Source organism: Plectropomus leopardus, chromosome 9, assembly GCF_008729295.1.
Source record: "Plectropomus leopardus isolate mb chromosome 9, YSFRI_Pleo_2.0, whole genome shotgun sequence".
NCBI lineage: Eukaryota > Metazoa > Chordata > Actinopteri > Perciformes > Serranidae > Plectropomus > Plectropomus leopardus.
In genome coordinates, this window is record NC_056471.1 from 31,075,768 (window position 1) to 31,092,230 (window position 16,463).

Genomic DNA, 16,463 nt, shown 5'->3' on the forward strand with positions numbered 1-16,463 from the left:
ATTTAAAGAATTCAAAGTAACTTAAGAATTAGTCCCTGCAGTGACTAATTCCTAGTCAATTATTTTGGTTATAAATCTGCTCTAAATTTGATTTTTGCTAATGGATAATCCATCCTCAAAAAAATGAAAACTTAAAAGTTAATAGAGCATCAGTGCTGACACAAGCCTCAGGGCTCATTTATACTCCCTTTACATAGAAAATAGATCCATACATTTGCATTGTTTTGACTGTCACCACTGGATAGCACTACAGAGCAGAGTTAAAAGTTGTGTAATTTAAAAAAAAACAAAAAACTTTGTTGTTTCCTGCATTTGTAACTCGCTTGGCCTGTGCTACACTGCCCCCACGAAGGCTCTGTATATTATTGCGAACTCTGCAGCGTCGCCTCTTTTGTTGTTGTCAGCGCCCTTTACTGGCTGTATCTATGCCAACATTAAAAAATACATGGAAGTACGAGGCAAGTTTCATTTACTTTTGAATGAATCTATCTATTTTAGAACGAAAAGGGAGAACAAATAGGATGAATTAACAAAATTGAACACTTAGCAAAATATTTCTTTTTCAGCAGTAAAGCAAATATGTTTATTAAGCACTTTAATATACATCAGAAAATTCCACTTCATATAATACAGGAATTCTTTTTAAATGAAAGTTGAATGTACATGTTAAGCTATTTACAATCCAATCACTGACAGTCAAATCAAAGATGACAGACAAAACACAGTCAAGACAAACGAGATAACTGCTTAATAAGACTATACAGTATGTTTTCCAACACTGTTTCTAGACCCGATCCTGCCTTGAATCCTTCTATTGACCCTTCATGGCATACGTTTGAGCTACTGTAGTACTGAAGAGCTGAGAGCTTTCACTAGGGCTTATAAGTGTTTGTGCATGCGATAGGTTTCTACTCACCCTGATCCTAGTTCTTGGCAAAAAATAGCTCACTGTTGACAATATGAAAAGCCTGCAAAAATATGACACAGCCTGTAAACGCTAACGCAGCTCTGCACAGTTCATGAGAAACAGATGTTTCAGTTCCTTCAGTGTCACAGTCGAGCACCTCCTCCCCTCCATCTCCCGCAGGGGGTTAAGTTTTGTTGAACTGATATTAAGCTTCTCACAGGGAGGAGGTGGGACAGAGTTACAGTATGTTATTTCTACTTTGGCTTTACCAACTCTGCATTTCAAACAATATCATTCACAGCTATGAGTTGTCTTAATGGCTGAACCCTTTTGAGCCATGCCCCTGAAAAATCCAGCAGGAATTACTGGAAATTAACCACATGACAAGAATGAAACAAAGCTTGGATTTTGTTTCTTGCATTGCGGTAGGTTATACATGTAACTCTGCGGACAGATGCATTTTTTTTTTAAATCACTGCTTTCACTTGAAATCGCTGCATTTAGCACCAAACTGTTGCTGACGGTACACAATGGGTTATTTAAATAGTTTTGCACACAAAAAATAATAAACACACAAGCAATTGAGAAATCCCATAGGGACAAAATGAACATTTTTTTTAAACATTTTCACCTCCCTCTTTCTTAGTAATAACACACAAGCGCACAAAACCAACAAAATCGGGAGTCCAAAATAACTGCAGGCAACTTCTGAACACAGCACCATGGTAGAGCGTAATGCAACACAAAATGCAGCAAAAGTGGCTTTTTTCCAAAAATAAATATGCTTGTATATACTCGTGAAGTAAACTGCCATAGCTATTAACATATTACACACAACATAGGTTTAGCACACTGATCAAGGTTAACACAGATTATCTGGGGTCTCTAGAAAGGCAGACTATCAATGCGCTTGAATTCATACCATGGCATCAGTTACTGTTATGTCCTCTGGTCTTGTGACAATGTACTAAGCGGTACATTGCTGTCATTGTGGAAAAAAATAGAACAAACATAATATAAAATAATAATAAAAAAGCATTGGTATGTTTCTCTCAAACAATTACTTTGATAAAACATGGATGGGATACAAAGTGAATAGAACAAATGCATGTCTGTCATTTTACTCTTTTAAAAGTGCATACACTGCTTATTAAATAGCATTACATTAAATTAAAATGATAGTTTGCATGAATACGTGAAGAAGGCTGTAACAGATGTAGGCACATTGATGTATCAGTTCACATAAGCCTTAGGCAGCAATCAACAATCATCCCTAGGTTTTATATTGAGGTCTCCCACTAATGGCAAAAAGAAATCTAGTATTTTTTTATGCAGATGAAAACAGTTGCTTTGGCACATTCCCTCCAATGTCTGCATGACGAATGGCATTCAAGACATCTGAAATAGTACAGGAATGATTTGGGTTACTGTTTTGTTTAGGAGGAAAGAAGGTCTGCTTACCAGATTGAGGCATTCTTCATGCAAGTTTGATAGAATCCAAATAATGATGGTTTTGTTGAGTGCAATCCAGTATCAACTAACAGTCAGTTATCAGCCTCATTGTTAGCCACTGTAAATGAAGAGACAAGCCAAAGTCAAGAGCACATACTGGAGAACTATTGTGAAAAGCATCTCTTACCAGCTATAATGGAGTCTCCTTTTTGTAGTTAAAACCAGGGTCTGATCCTTCAATCTGCAGTTTCAGGGCTTGTTTAAGGCTTAGCTCGGTTTCCCCTATGGGGTAGTTCTCTAGAACATCCTGGTGGCCTCTGTTCTGTACAGTCCGAGGAACTGATACCCTACTCAGGAAAACCTGATTACCCTGTAGATGATAGTTGGGGTTGGTCATGATGCCATTCCTCTTCTTCTCAGAGCAGCTCTGCTGCTGGATAAAGAACTGATCTTGGCTTTGCCCCCTTTCCTGCCGCATTGAACCACCAATCATGATCTTGCAATGTGGATCCTTCACTGAAATGTTAGCGACCGATTTGTTCAGAGCAATCCTCTTGTCGAACTGCGTCATCTCGTACTCCAGAACCTGACCTTGGGTTGATCCGCTGTTCTTGACCTTTTTCTTGTCTCCCAGTGCTCCTTTACTGTTTGAAGTCCCGTTTCCGTTCTTACTTCCCTTTGTTGACTTGAGACCAGATTTTAACTGAGACCAGTCAAAGTCATTGGATGGAGATGACGGCTGCTGACTAATGGACTTAGTGGTCGAAGAAGGGGACACAATAGACTGTCTGCTCCGGCTGCGAGGCAGTGAATGTTGTTGGATTTGTTCTGTGAACGTCAGTCCGTGAAAACTGTCGATCGGCACTGTCTGTGCTGTGGCCGTGGATGATGTGGTTCTCAAGGATGAGTTCTTTGAGCTCTTGAGAGAATTATTGGAGAGAGAGGACTTCTGTCTATCTACTGTGGAATCAGGAGATTCTGACGGGGAACTGAAAGCATGGACAGGTCCGTTGGGTAGACCACGTCCTGATGACTGCATATCTCCTGCCCCGGTGCTGCCAGAGCTGCTTGATTTAATGGTGAGAGATTGCATTTTACCAGTCACAGACAATGGTGTTTTTTCTTCCATGGTGTGGACTGGGGAGGGATTGCAGCCATTTAGAGTTGTACCTCCATACTTTTCCAAAAGTTTTATTATCATTGAATGGCCACCTTTTGCTGCCACTCTCATTGCTGTGCGTCCAAACTGATCGGCGTGGTTGGGGTCAGCACCGTTTTCGAGAAGTATTTGCACAACATCGATGTGGCCCTCTTGTGCAGCTATGCCTAGTGCTGTAGCTCCCTGGTTGCATGTATGATCCACATGTGTGCTATTCTCTATCAAAAATTGCACAACTTTTGTGTGTCCTTGCCATGCAGCAGACTGGAGGGCAGATCGCTTCTCATTGTCACAGGCGTTCACATCAGCATGATAGTTAATCAGCAGCCTCACCATTTCGACATGCCCTTGCCAGCAGGACACGTGGAGGGCCGTTCTACCCTCAGTGTCACAAGCTTCCACGTTTGCTCCATTTTCAAGGAAATACTCTGTCATGGCCAGCTGATTTTCAAGTGCCAATATGTAGAGAGTTGGGCGTCCGTCTGCGTCTTTGTAATCTATATCAGCACCGTGGCTCAGCAGCAGTTCAACAATGTCCCTGTGGCCTTCCAGTGCAGCCACCCTGAGAGCATTCCTCCCATCATATCCCCTCTCATCAATGCATGACTTGTTTTCCAGAAGAATTTGCACACAGTCGTAATGTCCCTCTTGTGCAGCTAATATCAGCGGTATTCTACCATCATTATCAACCTCTGTGCAACGAGCACCTTGCTCAATGAGGGCATCACACACTTGGCGGTGGCCCTCAAATGAAGCCATGTGTAGCGGGGTCCAGCCTGCGTCATCCCTGTGATTCTCGTCCAGACCTCTGTCCAGCAGAGTTCTGACCACCTCCACGTTACCCTGAGCAGATGCGATGCTCAGCACAGTCCTTCCCTCACTGTCGATGCTATCAACGGCAGCACCCCAGAAGAGTAATGTGTTGACAACAGAGGCATGGCCCATTGATGCAGCAGCAAGAAGAGGCGTGCGACCATTGTTGTCTGTGTGATCCACATCAGCCCCACCTTCCAAGAGCAGATCAACTACATCGACATGTCCTTCATAGCCAGCCACGAGGAGAGGAGTCATGCAGTCTTTATCACAGTGGTCAACCTCTGCCCCCCTTTCAATCAGAAGGCTCACGACAGAAGCATGGCCTTTACTCGCAGGAACGCAGAGAGCAGCGACTGAGAGGGCAGTCCTTCCATCCACATCTTCATGGTTAACTTCGGCCCCATGGTCCAAGAGGTGCTCAACGATCTCTCTGTGTCCCATGTATGCTGCAGCAATGAGAGCTGTTCGCCCTTCATTGTCTGCCTTGTTGACCTCAGCCCCATGCTGAAGAAGATTCAACACTATGTCTTCATGACCTCCCCAAGCAGCAGCTCTTAACGCAGTTCTGCCATCAGCATCGGCACAGTCCACTTTGGCACCAGCATAAAGCAAAGCAGATACAACCTCTGAATGTCCACCCCAGGCTGCTGAGCGCAGGGCTGTCCATCCATCATGATCTGTGTGGTTTATGTTGGCCTCACAGCCAATTAAGCAGTTGACCACTTTGGTATGGCCCTGCCTCGCAGCAAGAGTAAGTGCCGTTTGTCCATGGTTGTCTTCCAGCTCCATGTTGGCCCCTCTAGATATGAGCAAGTTAACCACATCAAGGTTTCCACTGTATGCAGCGTTGGCCAGCAGAGTTCTCCCACTGGAGTCACACTGGTTCACAGATGCCCCGTTGTCAAGTAAAGTCCGTATTGAGTCCTCTCTTTCCAGGGCCTGTTGTACAATACATGATGCATGGTCATCCTCGTTGCTTACATGAGCTCCAGCTTTGACCAGAAGTTGTAGGACCTCCTGTTCTTTTGGTATGGAGGTGGTCAGAGAGTCCTTAGCAGGAGTTCCATTCCAAACCATCCAAAGAGCCAGATTAAATGGCTCAATCTGCAGATTGGAGTTGACCAGGTGTAATGCAAATTCCTGCACTTCGAGTGGCTTAAGATGCTTTGCCCGGCAAGTATAACTCATCGCCAACATCCTGTGTCCCTCTGCTGCATTGCACAAGTACTTCTGGGTGCAATGTTTGACATCTAGTAGCCACTCTGCAAAACTGTAGTGAAAAAGGATTTTAGTATTCCCAAGGCCGTCGACCAACAACTTGGAGAGAATGTCCATCTTTTTCTGAAACTCTTCCATTGTCAGAGTCATGTTTTTGGTCCAGACTGCATGGTACAGTTCCTTGACCGTCAGTGGCCTGCACGTTGCCAGGATTACATTAAGGATGGGCTGGACTTTGGCAAACTGTTTTCTCACAAATAGTCTCTGGCATAGCCAAAGGTAGAGGCCATTGAGTGTGCCGGGGATGTCACGGATCTCGCGAAGCATGATGAAGTTCTCCACCACGCCATCTAGCACTCGCTCCAAGTAGAGGAAGCAGCCGCTGCTTTTGATGTGGAGTTGGTTGAGCATCTCGGCAGTCTCCTTGGTCAGGTGTTGCCTCAGGGCCTCCTCCTGGTCAAGCCTGTGGAGGATGTACTGCTGCACATCCTTGACGATGTAGGCTTTGCGCAGATCATCAAGGCTGATTTTGCGGAATCCTGTAAGAGAAAAAAAATGGACATTAGTGGAGTCTGATTACACGTTGATAATAGTAATGTAGAGGACATCTAAAGACTCAAAAATAACTTGTTTAGAGTATAAACTGGAATTACTGCCTCATGGTTGTATGCCTCCATGAACCAGTCAAGTTACAGTTTTAGTTTATGTCCATATTTGTCCGGACTCATATGAAGCCAGGACAGTTGACAATGCTTCAAATATAGATGCTGCTGTAAAGAAGCTACAAATTCTAAAAGCTTTATGCTTCGCTCACATCACAACCCAGCAGCACAGAAGATCTATACAATCAGCACAGTTTCAACATGGACACCCAAAATTAGTGTTGCCAATTCAATATCAGTCCAAATATATTATGGCATTGAATAATGGCCAGAAAATGTTTGTGGAGAACATTATGATGTCACAGTGATGTTGACCTTTGACCCTTTGGATATAAAATGTCATCACTTCATCATTCTATTCATTTTTGCTTGAATTCTTAAGTTATGGCCAAAACATATTTGTGAGGTCACCGTGACCTCTGACCACTAAATTCTTAATCAGTTTGTCCTTGAGTCCAAGAAGACTTTTGTGCCAAATTTGAAGAAATTCCCTCAAGACCTTCATAAAATATCACCAGGATGAGACGGACGAGTGGGGACAGTGATCTTGACTATATACCGCTAAAATTTAATCAGCTGTGTCAGAGTTGGGAAATCCCTTCAAGTCTTTCTTGAGATATGACATTCACCAGAATGAGATGGACAGACAGAGGGACGGACAGCCTGAAAACATAATGTCTTTGTCCAAAGCTGTCGCTGGCACAGAGCCGTAAAAATATGAAAAGATGTAGTAGCAATGGTTGTAGAAATCACAGCTGATGATGAGTAGTGCTACCTCAAGTAGTACCCCTTGAGTCATTAACTTCTGTCTGACCTTGAGATCACACCCTGTATTTATCCGCTGATCTTGAACCTTTGGATAATTAGGTTAAGGCAACCTTTAATTTCCTAAGGCATAGGATAATTAAAAGTAAAGCCATGTTGTTGAAGGGAAAACCTTTCAAAGGAATTGAGTGCATAACCCCTCTGGCCGCTGGAAGCACACATGATCAGCAGGAGTTCGGGATCAGTGTAGCCCATAAAGAACTAAGAAAAACAAAATCTTGGCAATTAGTGAACCACATCGTGTCTGAAGCAGAAGCGATTTCAGCATTAATAATTTAGAGTGGGCCTGTGTGAGGATAAAAACAGCAATGATTTCAGTAAAAACATGACTGAAATAATAATTATATTACATACACCTGTGCTGTTGCCTATCCATGTATCACAGCATCTATACGTGTGCAAGAGGAAAAGCATGAGTCATAGGAAAAAAGCCTTGAAGAAATAGCATATGAAATGGTAACTATGTCCTTAAAAAAGATACCATGAGAAATGATATAATTACTTTCAACACTTGGTTGATTGGTCATTCAACGGATCCACTGACTGTATACGTTGTTAGTGCTTAATCAGCAGGAGCAAATCTGTGGCAGGGGAATTAGGTTGTTTAAGTAAAATCGAGAAGAGCAAGAGAGACATCATTTCCATGCCTGTAGCACATCAGTGCTGGAAAATATCTCTCCAGTGCCTCACTTATTATCTTACTACATGCTCCCAGCACGGACCTTCAGAAATCTTGACAAAAAGAGAAAAAGAAATTATCACAGTGGGTCTTAATGAATGATCTTTAATGGGAATTCCTCTCTGAGACGTGGAAAAATGGCTCTGTAATGGCCTTGGCTAATGGGCATAAAGTGAACTTCCCTCCATGTTAAAACAATCTGGTCGTGGTTTGTGTAGCCAGAGGGCAACGAGAGCATTTTGCATACTTATATTTACAGTTCCCATGGTTCTCGGGGTTACTGGGACAGGAATAAAATGTCACCAGAGGCTCTCTGTGTGTTACTGACATACTAAAGACTAACAGGCCTCCTACTATGGGAAAAGCAGTTGCATTTTTCTCCCTAACAAAGCTGCACTTGGGTGCCAGGCAGAACACAGACTCATTAACCTTTTCAAAGTGAGGTAATTAAACCTTATTACTGCATCTTATTACTGACTGAACATTTCATGCACTGACAGGAAACCACTCTAAGAGATTTTGTGAAAAGAAACTATAAAATCCAGCACTTTTATCTTTAACAGTTAACTGTGATTGCTTTGATTATATAACACAACTTTTCCCTGTACATAATATGAATCAGACTCTGTCAGCAAGCCCGAGGCAGCGCTCTGTTCATCTGAGTGCTATTGTGTGGGCAGGAAAGGTTGTGAAATCTTACTCCACACAGGCCCGGTGCTAACTGCACCTGGAAGCCAGATAACAGAGCTGATGAGCTTAACGAGAGTTCCCAAACAGGTACTGACACTTCGGACAACAGACCCTGGTGAACACAAGCAGCGATGGGTTTTCTTTATCATCTGCTTCTGAGTTTGTTTAAGATAAGCACGCCTCCACTAACTGTGCCTCACAATAATCTTCTTTTACTTCGTCCTTAAGGCGTCCGTTATATTTCACACGGTGATAAAAGTTCACACCTCAGACACTGGCTGTGTAAATACATCCTGCGATACATGGCAGAAAATAAAAATCAGGAAAGAACTGATTTTAATTCTAATAAAACACACAATTAGGTTGGACTTAAAATGACTGTTCATCCCAAAGTTAAAAAAAAACAACAAAAAAACCCTGCATATTTTTCCTTTTTATCAGAGTAGATTTTTTTTGGTTTGACTTGCTGTGGCCATGTAGTTTCATTATAATGGAGAGAAGAAAGACATCTCTACAGCTGATATCTCCAACACTCGACAACTCGCATTAAAACAATCTTGAATGATAAACAGCACTACACGTGAACTGTCCCTTAGTTAAATCCTAAAGTATTTTATAAGGATAATTTGTGCCAAAAAAAGAGTTGTGACTTTTAAATTTGTGTTCCCTTAGAATCTAAACTGTGAAAAACCTAAGATAAATGTAAAAACAAAATCTTCCTATTAAAAAAATATTCTTCCTCTCAGGAATATTCACATCTATAAAGGTAGTTAAATGCAGGACAAGGGGACAGCTGTGCAAACATTTTAAATTAATAAAGCTATAAAGTATCATTCTCCTGCATTATACCATATAATTGCCCACTCATTACTAAAACTCAATGGCCCTAACCCACTTTCAGTCCGTCTTTGTTTTCAATGACTGTGCACATTTTCCACTCTCCCTTCAGCCCCCTTTCAGCGGCTCCACGATCCGCTATCCCAGACAGATCAACAGTGAGCATGTTTAGTAGCTAAAGGTAAGTAAAAACACTCAAGCTCTTCTACCTTTCAGAACTGAAAACCATTAACAGCGTTGTGTATATTCAAAACCTTTGCTCCAAAAAGCTGACTGATTCTTCATTTTGACAGGGCCACGGGAAGAGCTGGTGCTGGATTATTTCAGGTTTGCATCAAAAGATACAGAAAACACTTGAAGGCACCACATGTTCCTAATGTGCATTCCTGTTTTCTCAGCGAACTCCTCTGGCTCAAACTTGAAGCACTAAAGATCAAATTTCAGCCTATCATGCAACCATCAAAAGGATTTCTCACTCTTATTGTCCAAAGCCTTTTGTTTCATGTCAGGTTCTTGATGCTCTTTTGTTTAGCTTAAAGGCCAAACTCGCTTTCTCCCCCTGCTTTTCAAGCTCGATCACAAGTGCCTCAGTCGACACAGGCATCAAATTTGCATTTACAATTTACGTTTAACCCTTTGAACTCTGCAATAAAAATGGTCCACCAGTTCCTACATTGGTAGTTTGTTAGTTGTGATGTTATTTCACGGAGGATCTTCGAATGCTTCACACAGGCGCTTCAACACATTTTTACCAATGAATTTTCAAAACTTTACCAGAAGTTTTCTATAACATTTTACCCCATTTTGACGACCACAATTACAGAGATAAAAGTAAATATGCCTGTAATCACGCACTTCCCAGGAAAAGCAAACTGTGACCACTTGCAATCATTACTTGCACGTTTCTGGCGCCAACTAGGTGCATGTGCAAAGAGACCAGACTACTTTCCTCCTGAATATCCCCTTTTTAGGGGATAAAAAACCACCGATCCAATCATCAGTCACACAGCTTAGCAGTAGGTTTTAAATACAATGTATTTTGTGTGACATTCAACATGTTTTGGGGGTTTTATGGACACAATTTGGCCCCAACAATGCATATCCAAAACTTTCTGTTAATGCCAAAGCATTTCCAGGCCTGGAAAACAGTATTTCAAATTGCATGTTCGAAAAAGTTCATGGCCATGGAAACCTTGTTTATGTCCCTAAAATCTTTACAATCGAAGCTAATAGGGTATGTGGGTCAAGAAACAATAACGACTGATAAAAGCACTAAAATTGCATCACACAAAGTTTGTTTGTCGAGTCGTTTGAACTATGGACATTATTTGGTTTTTAAAACATGCTCAGTGAGCAGTGTGCATGCCCTAGTTTGATAACATGAGCGCCGAAATTGAAAACGAAACGCTTGGAACTGCTCACGCGGTCCCGACTCGCGCTGTGTGAAACGGGCTTTACATCCTCCTTGCGACGCATCGACGTATATTACATAAATTGACGTATTAATCGATTACGCCAATGCGTCGCCCCAGCCCTGAACATGATCACAGGAAAGACAGATGCCGGAAGTTTCTGCTGCAAAAGAATAAATGCTCTAGCTTCTATGATTTATATTATAGATCTGTTTAAAAAGAATCGTGCAAATGGTTTTTAAGGGTTCCCAGGTCGCCTGTGTGTGACTCCGTCACTGACTGGTCCTCCTACTCCTTCTGGACCAAATCCTTCTTTGGGCATTCTGGGTTTGTTCCAGTTGGGACAGGAAACCCACTGGCTAAGAGTGTGGAAGAGGCTGCAAACAGGGAAAAAACAACTACATAAAAGAAAAGAAACTACTTTAAACCCAGCCAGTAACTTCAATAAAGTGTGACATTTAGTATTTTGTCTGGATGTTGATTTGTTCCATTCGCAGAGGGACTAAGGAAAACATAGCGTGTGCATTACAGCCCAAATCTGGAGATGTTGCTCTATCATGAATATTTTCTCTGGGGAACAAAAGAAAAAAAGGCTTCTGTGCTGTAGTTTATGATAAACAGTTTCTCTAACATTCCACGGTCGCTGACACACCAATTATAAAGATACAGTGACTGGGAGCGCTGGAGGAGGGAGCAGCAGACAGACGTTTCACTGCAGCCGCTATGAAAAAAGCACTTGTTTTGATAAATGAAATAAAATAAAATAATGAATTTCTACACTGGGGTTTGGCAATAATAACATTTTCCGACTGACAATGCTACTTTGAGAGTAACAATAAAGTCACCCCCCCCCCAAAAAAAGCAGAAGAGAGATGCACAAAGATACTAATATTTATGGGCTAGAGACACACACGTTGCAATACCCAATAATGGCCACAATGTACAGTCAGTAGGAATCTCAACTATTGACCGGTTAACCGCAGAAATATTTCTGACTCGTAACACATTTAGGGAAATGGGTTACTACTCTTCAGTTTAATGGGAGCTAGTTAGCTAGCGGTGCCGCTAATTTGGCAATTACCACTAATACCGGCTGCCGTCCCAACCATGGACTGTATATAAAGATGGACAACATGACAGTTACTCCAAAGTGTATCTGTTCGGTCTGGATCGCCCCCTAGTGTCTGTCTGCAGTATAGGTCATAAAGCCCGCCCCTCCATGTTCGTGAATGGGTCATAGGCCAAACTAACTTGCTCATGCATATTCTATAGTCGAGCTTCAACAATTTCTCCATTAATTGATTAGTTGTCAATTATTAATCACCATCACAATGATATTCAGTAAACTGAATATCTTTGGGTTATGGACAAGACAAGACGTGAATTTATTACGGACTATTTTGAAAACCGACATTTTCTGACATTTTTAAACCAAACAAACGAATTAATTAAAAAAAAGTCTCCTCATCAATTCACAGTGAAAATAATCATTAGCTGCAGCCCGACTCTACAGGCAAGAAATAAAGACCAGAACAAGAAGGGGCCTCCTGTCAGCACAGACACACAAAGACCTCTTCTTTCAGTTGCACACATGGTGGAAGATGACCTATAATTTCCACTTTAGTCATCAGCAGACATCACTTCATACGGCTTGGATGTCAACTGTGAAGTCATGGCATTATTACTGCCCCACTCCTGCAGATAAAGCACTAAAACAACCACAGAGGGAAAGATGTCCAACCTGCATTTGATGACTGTGGTGTAACAGGAACTACTATTAAGAACTACACAAGAATGCAAGAACTTGCATTGGCTACAAACGTTCAAACGCCGTCCAAGAACCATTTTCTTTCTTTCCAAACCCAGTCATGAGGGTCTCGGTTTTGCACCATTATAAGTGGCAAACTGTAGCTGAGTATTGTGTGCGTTCGGGCTATTTATGTGTGTGTGTGAGAGCGAGAGAGAGAGGATGGTCTGAACAAAAGCGACTGCTAAACAAGCAACAAATGACACATTCATCGGGGTGAGGGATGCAGCTCCCGAGTACAGGCCTCTGAGCCAGCTGCTGCTCGTTACAGAACTGGATACCAGCCACAGGAGACAGAGCCCCGCGTACAAAAGAGGGACTGTTTGCCTTCTAGATTAATTTTTCAGATGACAAACGAGGCAGCGTGTGTGCATGCGTGTTCAGAAATTAGAGGTCCGAGCTCATCAGCCGGGATTTTCGGAGTGGCAGCGGCTCTGATTCGGCACGTTCTTTGCGAGACACCATCTCAGGTCATCTGATCCATAAAGAAAACAGAAACCCAAGCCCTCGCTGCCCTCTCAGGCTCTCAAGTAAACCCGCGCTCGACAAACGTCTGTTCGACAGCTGCAGTGTTCCCGGCTCCAAAAAACATGAGCGCGCCAACCTCCTAAACACAAGTATGTGGATGAGAGTCGGCTCCAACGGTCCGCAAACAACAGGCCTTTGAAAAGAGTGCTGCTAGTTAATCTTTGAAAAATACGGCTCCTCGTTTGATTACTCTCTAATTTCTACTCCTACAGACGAATGCAGATAACACTTTCTATTTTATCTTGGATAAATGTGGCTTATTCACAAGTGAGAAAAGACAAAGCTTTGACTCTAATGGGGCACTGATTCAACTGTGCAAAGATAACCGATGCAGGAGAAAATCATTTGAGATTAGCAGCTACATTTTATGTGCAGTGTGTATTTCCTGCCGTTACTAAACGACCACCAGGCTAGACACTGAAATGATTACACTTTAACAATTAATTTATGTGAGGCTGGAGGCAGAGCACATGAAAAACACTCCTGCCCAAACACGCCTCTCGCTGGATTTCAAACAGGATGTGAAAAAGGTTTCCAGTTAAACCTGTTGTGGTGCGACTGAACAGAGCTGACGGGCTGCAGGGTGGGGCAGACAGGAATACATGTGACACATTAAAGCCTTTTTCAAATATTGAATACAACGCAGCATCTATCTGTTAAAGTGACAGCATTTTGTCATTCAGATGTAGGTGACTTTTACGCTGGTGTTACTCATTTCAGACGTGACAGGACATTAACAGAATGAGCTGCATGCTCGTGCAATATTTGTCACCTACTGAATGAGAGGGAGGGAGAGCGGAGAGTTATGATAGCTCAGAAGAAGAGTTTTTTTCTGTTTTCTTTCACTCTGCATCACTGCGGGATTTGAAACCTTATTTAAACATTTTTAGGATCTCTCTCAAGCCAGCTGCCACCTTAATTTTAATAATTTAATATTGGATTTTTTGCCAATACCCGATATTTTAGTATATAACAACTCGAAAACCAATGCTGATATCGATATATCCTCTTTTTTTCCCACTTAATTTTAGTAATTTTATCATTTTTCTTCTGTAGCATAATTAACATCATATTATGAATACTCTTATTGTGATAACCCACCAGCAGACGGAGACATGAAATATAATGCTTTCTAATGCATTTAATATTCATTCATTGTGCAAAATAAGAAAAATACTTCAACTTAAGGTTGATGTTTTGTACATGCTCTCTTTGTCAATTATAAAACAAAAACAGATCAATGTATCGGTTTGTCATGTTGGCAGAAATCAGCATGTTGACCGATGCCAATGTGCCAATATTATTGTGCATCCCTTCAGGTAATGTACAGACACTCCCTCATTATAACCTCACCAATCAGCTGTTCCTTGTCCATTGCAGCACTTTCAAAGCAAGCGACAGGAAAAAAAGAAACAGGGCATCACGCAAAAATCCCAAATGTTTCTTTGAGACTAGCTGCACTCTCGTCACCCCCCCAAAAAACATACTTTCTAGAAAACAAACAAGCTGGATTTAGCGCCTTAACACTGTTGCCACGGGTTACTAGTGAAGGCTACTTTTTAATTTAGCCAGATCATATCTTAATGACAAATGCCAATTCAGCCACTGTGACATCAAACTGCTTAAACTTTGTACATGTGACTGGAAATCAACCCAACTCTGCTCGTCACCCCAAAAAACACATGAACTTCACAGTAAACAAACACAACATGCGCTGCTCTTCCCCCTCTGACCTCTACAGAAATCTAAAATCATCACGTTGCCTGTGCTTGGCTAACAGCTCATCAGACATTAAGTTGCTCCAGATTATATGTTAATCAGGTTGCCATATTGCTTATTACTAAAGCAATACAAGCTGGATTTAGTGTTGGGATGCTGTCAGCACAGGTTGCTGATGTGGACTACTTTTTAAATTTTTCAGAACTTGTCATAAAGACAAATGTCACTTCAGCTGGTTTGCAAAGCAGTTAAAGCTTCTACGCTAGACAGTCAAAACCAGAAATCAACCCACCACCACAAATTCTGCATCATTTTTGTACAGCACAGTGCACAAGCATTGAATGACAGGATGATAAGTTTTCCAGATAATTTATTCATTCGTGCAGTTGGCATGAATGAACTTTAGAAATGCATGGGGGTCATAATATTGTTAAGTTTTTTTTTAACCTCTTTTCCCTAGTCACACCGGGATGGGAAGCATTTTTTTAATGACTGATCTGAGGTATGAGAACATTGGTCTTCTCAATGCCAACTGTGCTGATTTTGTGCATACGAGATGATGTCTTCATCATGAATTTAATCTCTCTCTCTCTTCCTCTGCAGGAAAGTCTCTTACAGCACGGCTCACCTTTAGCGCTGCACTCTGATAAATCCATCAAACCGCCTGCACATAAAATAAAACATCAATACCATGATCGTCCATGCAAGACACACCTGAAATTGTGTGGGTTTTTTTAAACTACCAAACAAAAAAAGTCTCTGTCTATATGAGTTTGAGTGACAGGAGCTCATTAAGTTGTGACAAGAGACTTGAGTCATCATGCTGCGCACCTGGTCACATGTGTGTGCCTTCACTCACTGTATCCCATAATGGATGCCTCTCTAAGAGAGTTGTAACTGTATATCATGGAGCTTCTTGCAGCTGCACAGATGACTGGAAATTTCATCTATGTGAAGAAATTCCAAAAGAGAACTGAAATAACAGATTGTTAAGCCGGTAATACACAGATCAGACAGGACCATCGGTTCATAAATAGCACGGACTAGGAATGGGCATATTAAGTAACTTCCATATTCAAATACTTGCATTAAATTATTTTAGAGTACTCGCATAATAAAGTAAGAATCGGATTGTAAATTGGCCAACAATAGAAAACAAATTCTTTTATTGAACAACCAAGCTTTATTTAGTCTATGAAACCACTAATTCAAAGTTAACATTAGAAAAATCTGCAAGCTTTCTGTTGCTGCCGTTACATAGGTTAGACTGATCCACTCAACTTCCCGTCAGTTCATCTTTCCAGTTATCATGAGCTAACATCCAGAACCGACTCCTTAACCAGTCCCAACACACTGTATTTTCTTTATAACCTATCATTATACTCCTGACGATTGCATTTAGAAAAACATAAAAGGTGTAAGATATGTGTCGGCTGACAAAAGACATCATCCTTGCAGCACTATATATATATATATATAGTGCTGCAAGGATGATGTCTTTTAGAGAGAGAGAGAGACAGAGAGAGAAATATGTACCATGATCCTAAATACCATGATTTTTTTTTTAAAAAAAAAACCTGTTACCTAAAAAATGCCTGCTTGTAAAGTAAAAAAACAATTTGTTTCTGATACATCTCTTGGGTCAGTACGTATGCAGTCTGCTCTCAGTGCTGGGAGTTTCCTGCCCCTCACAGGATCACATTTCCTCAGACCCTGCCCGTGTTTTTGTTCATCATTACACTGGCTGACCTC

At 41.5% G+C, this 16,463-nt stretch overlaps 1 protein-coding gene across 2 annotated transcripts in view; it reads right to left on the reverse strand.

Annotated features, from left to right (window-relative positions):
- Window positions 1–554: 554 nt before the first annotated feature.
- ankrd50 (ankyrin repeat domain 50) overlaps window positions 555–16,463 on the reverse strand; it is a 57,420-nt gene continuing 41,511 nt past the window's right edge. The window contains exons 4-5 of one of the 2 annotated variants that reach the window (XM_042492882.1): window positions 2,547–6,091; window positions 555–2,305 (exon numbers count right to left, since the gene is read on the reverse strand). In XM_042492882.1, the coding sequence (XP_042348816.1) occupies window positions 2,550–6,091 (3,542 nt within the window). In that variant the 3' untranslated portion in view covers window positions 555–2,305; window positions 2,547–2,549. Of the gene's footprint in view, window positions 6,092–16,463 lie in introns of both variants that reach the window. The other variant, XM_042492881.1, reaches the window with a different exon arrangement.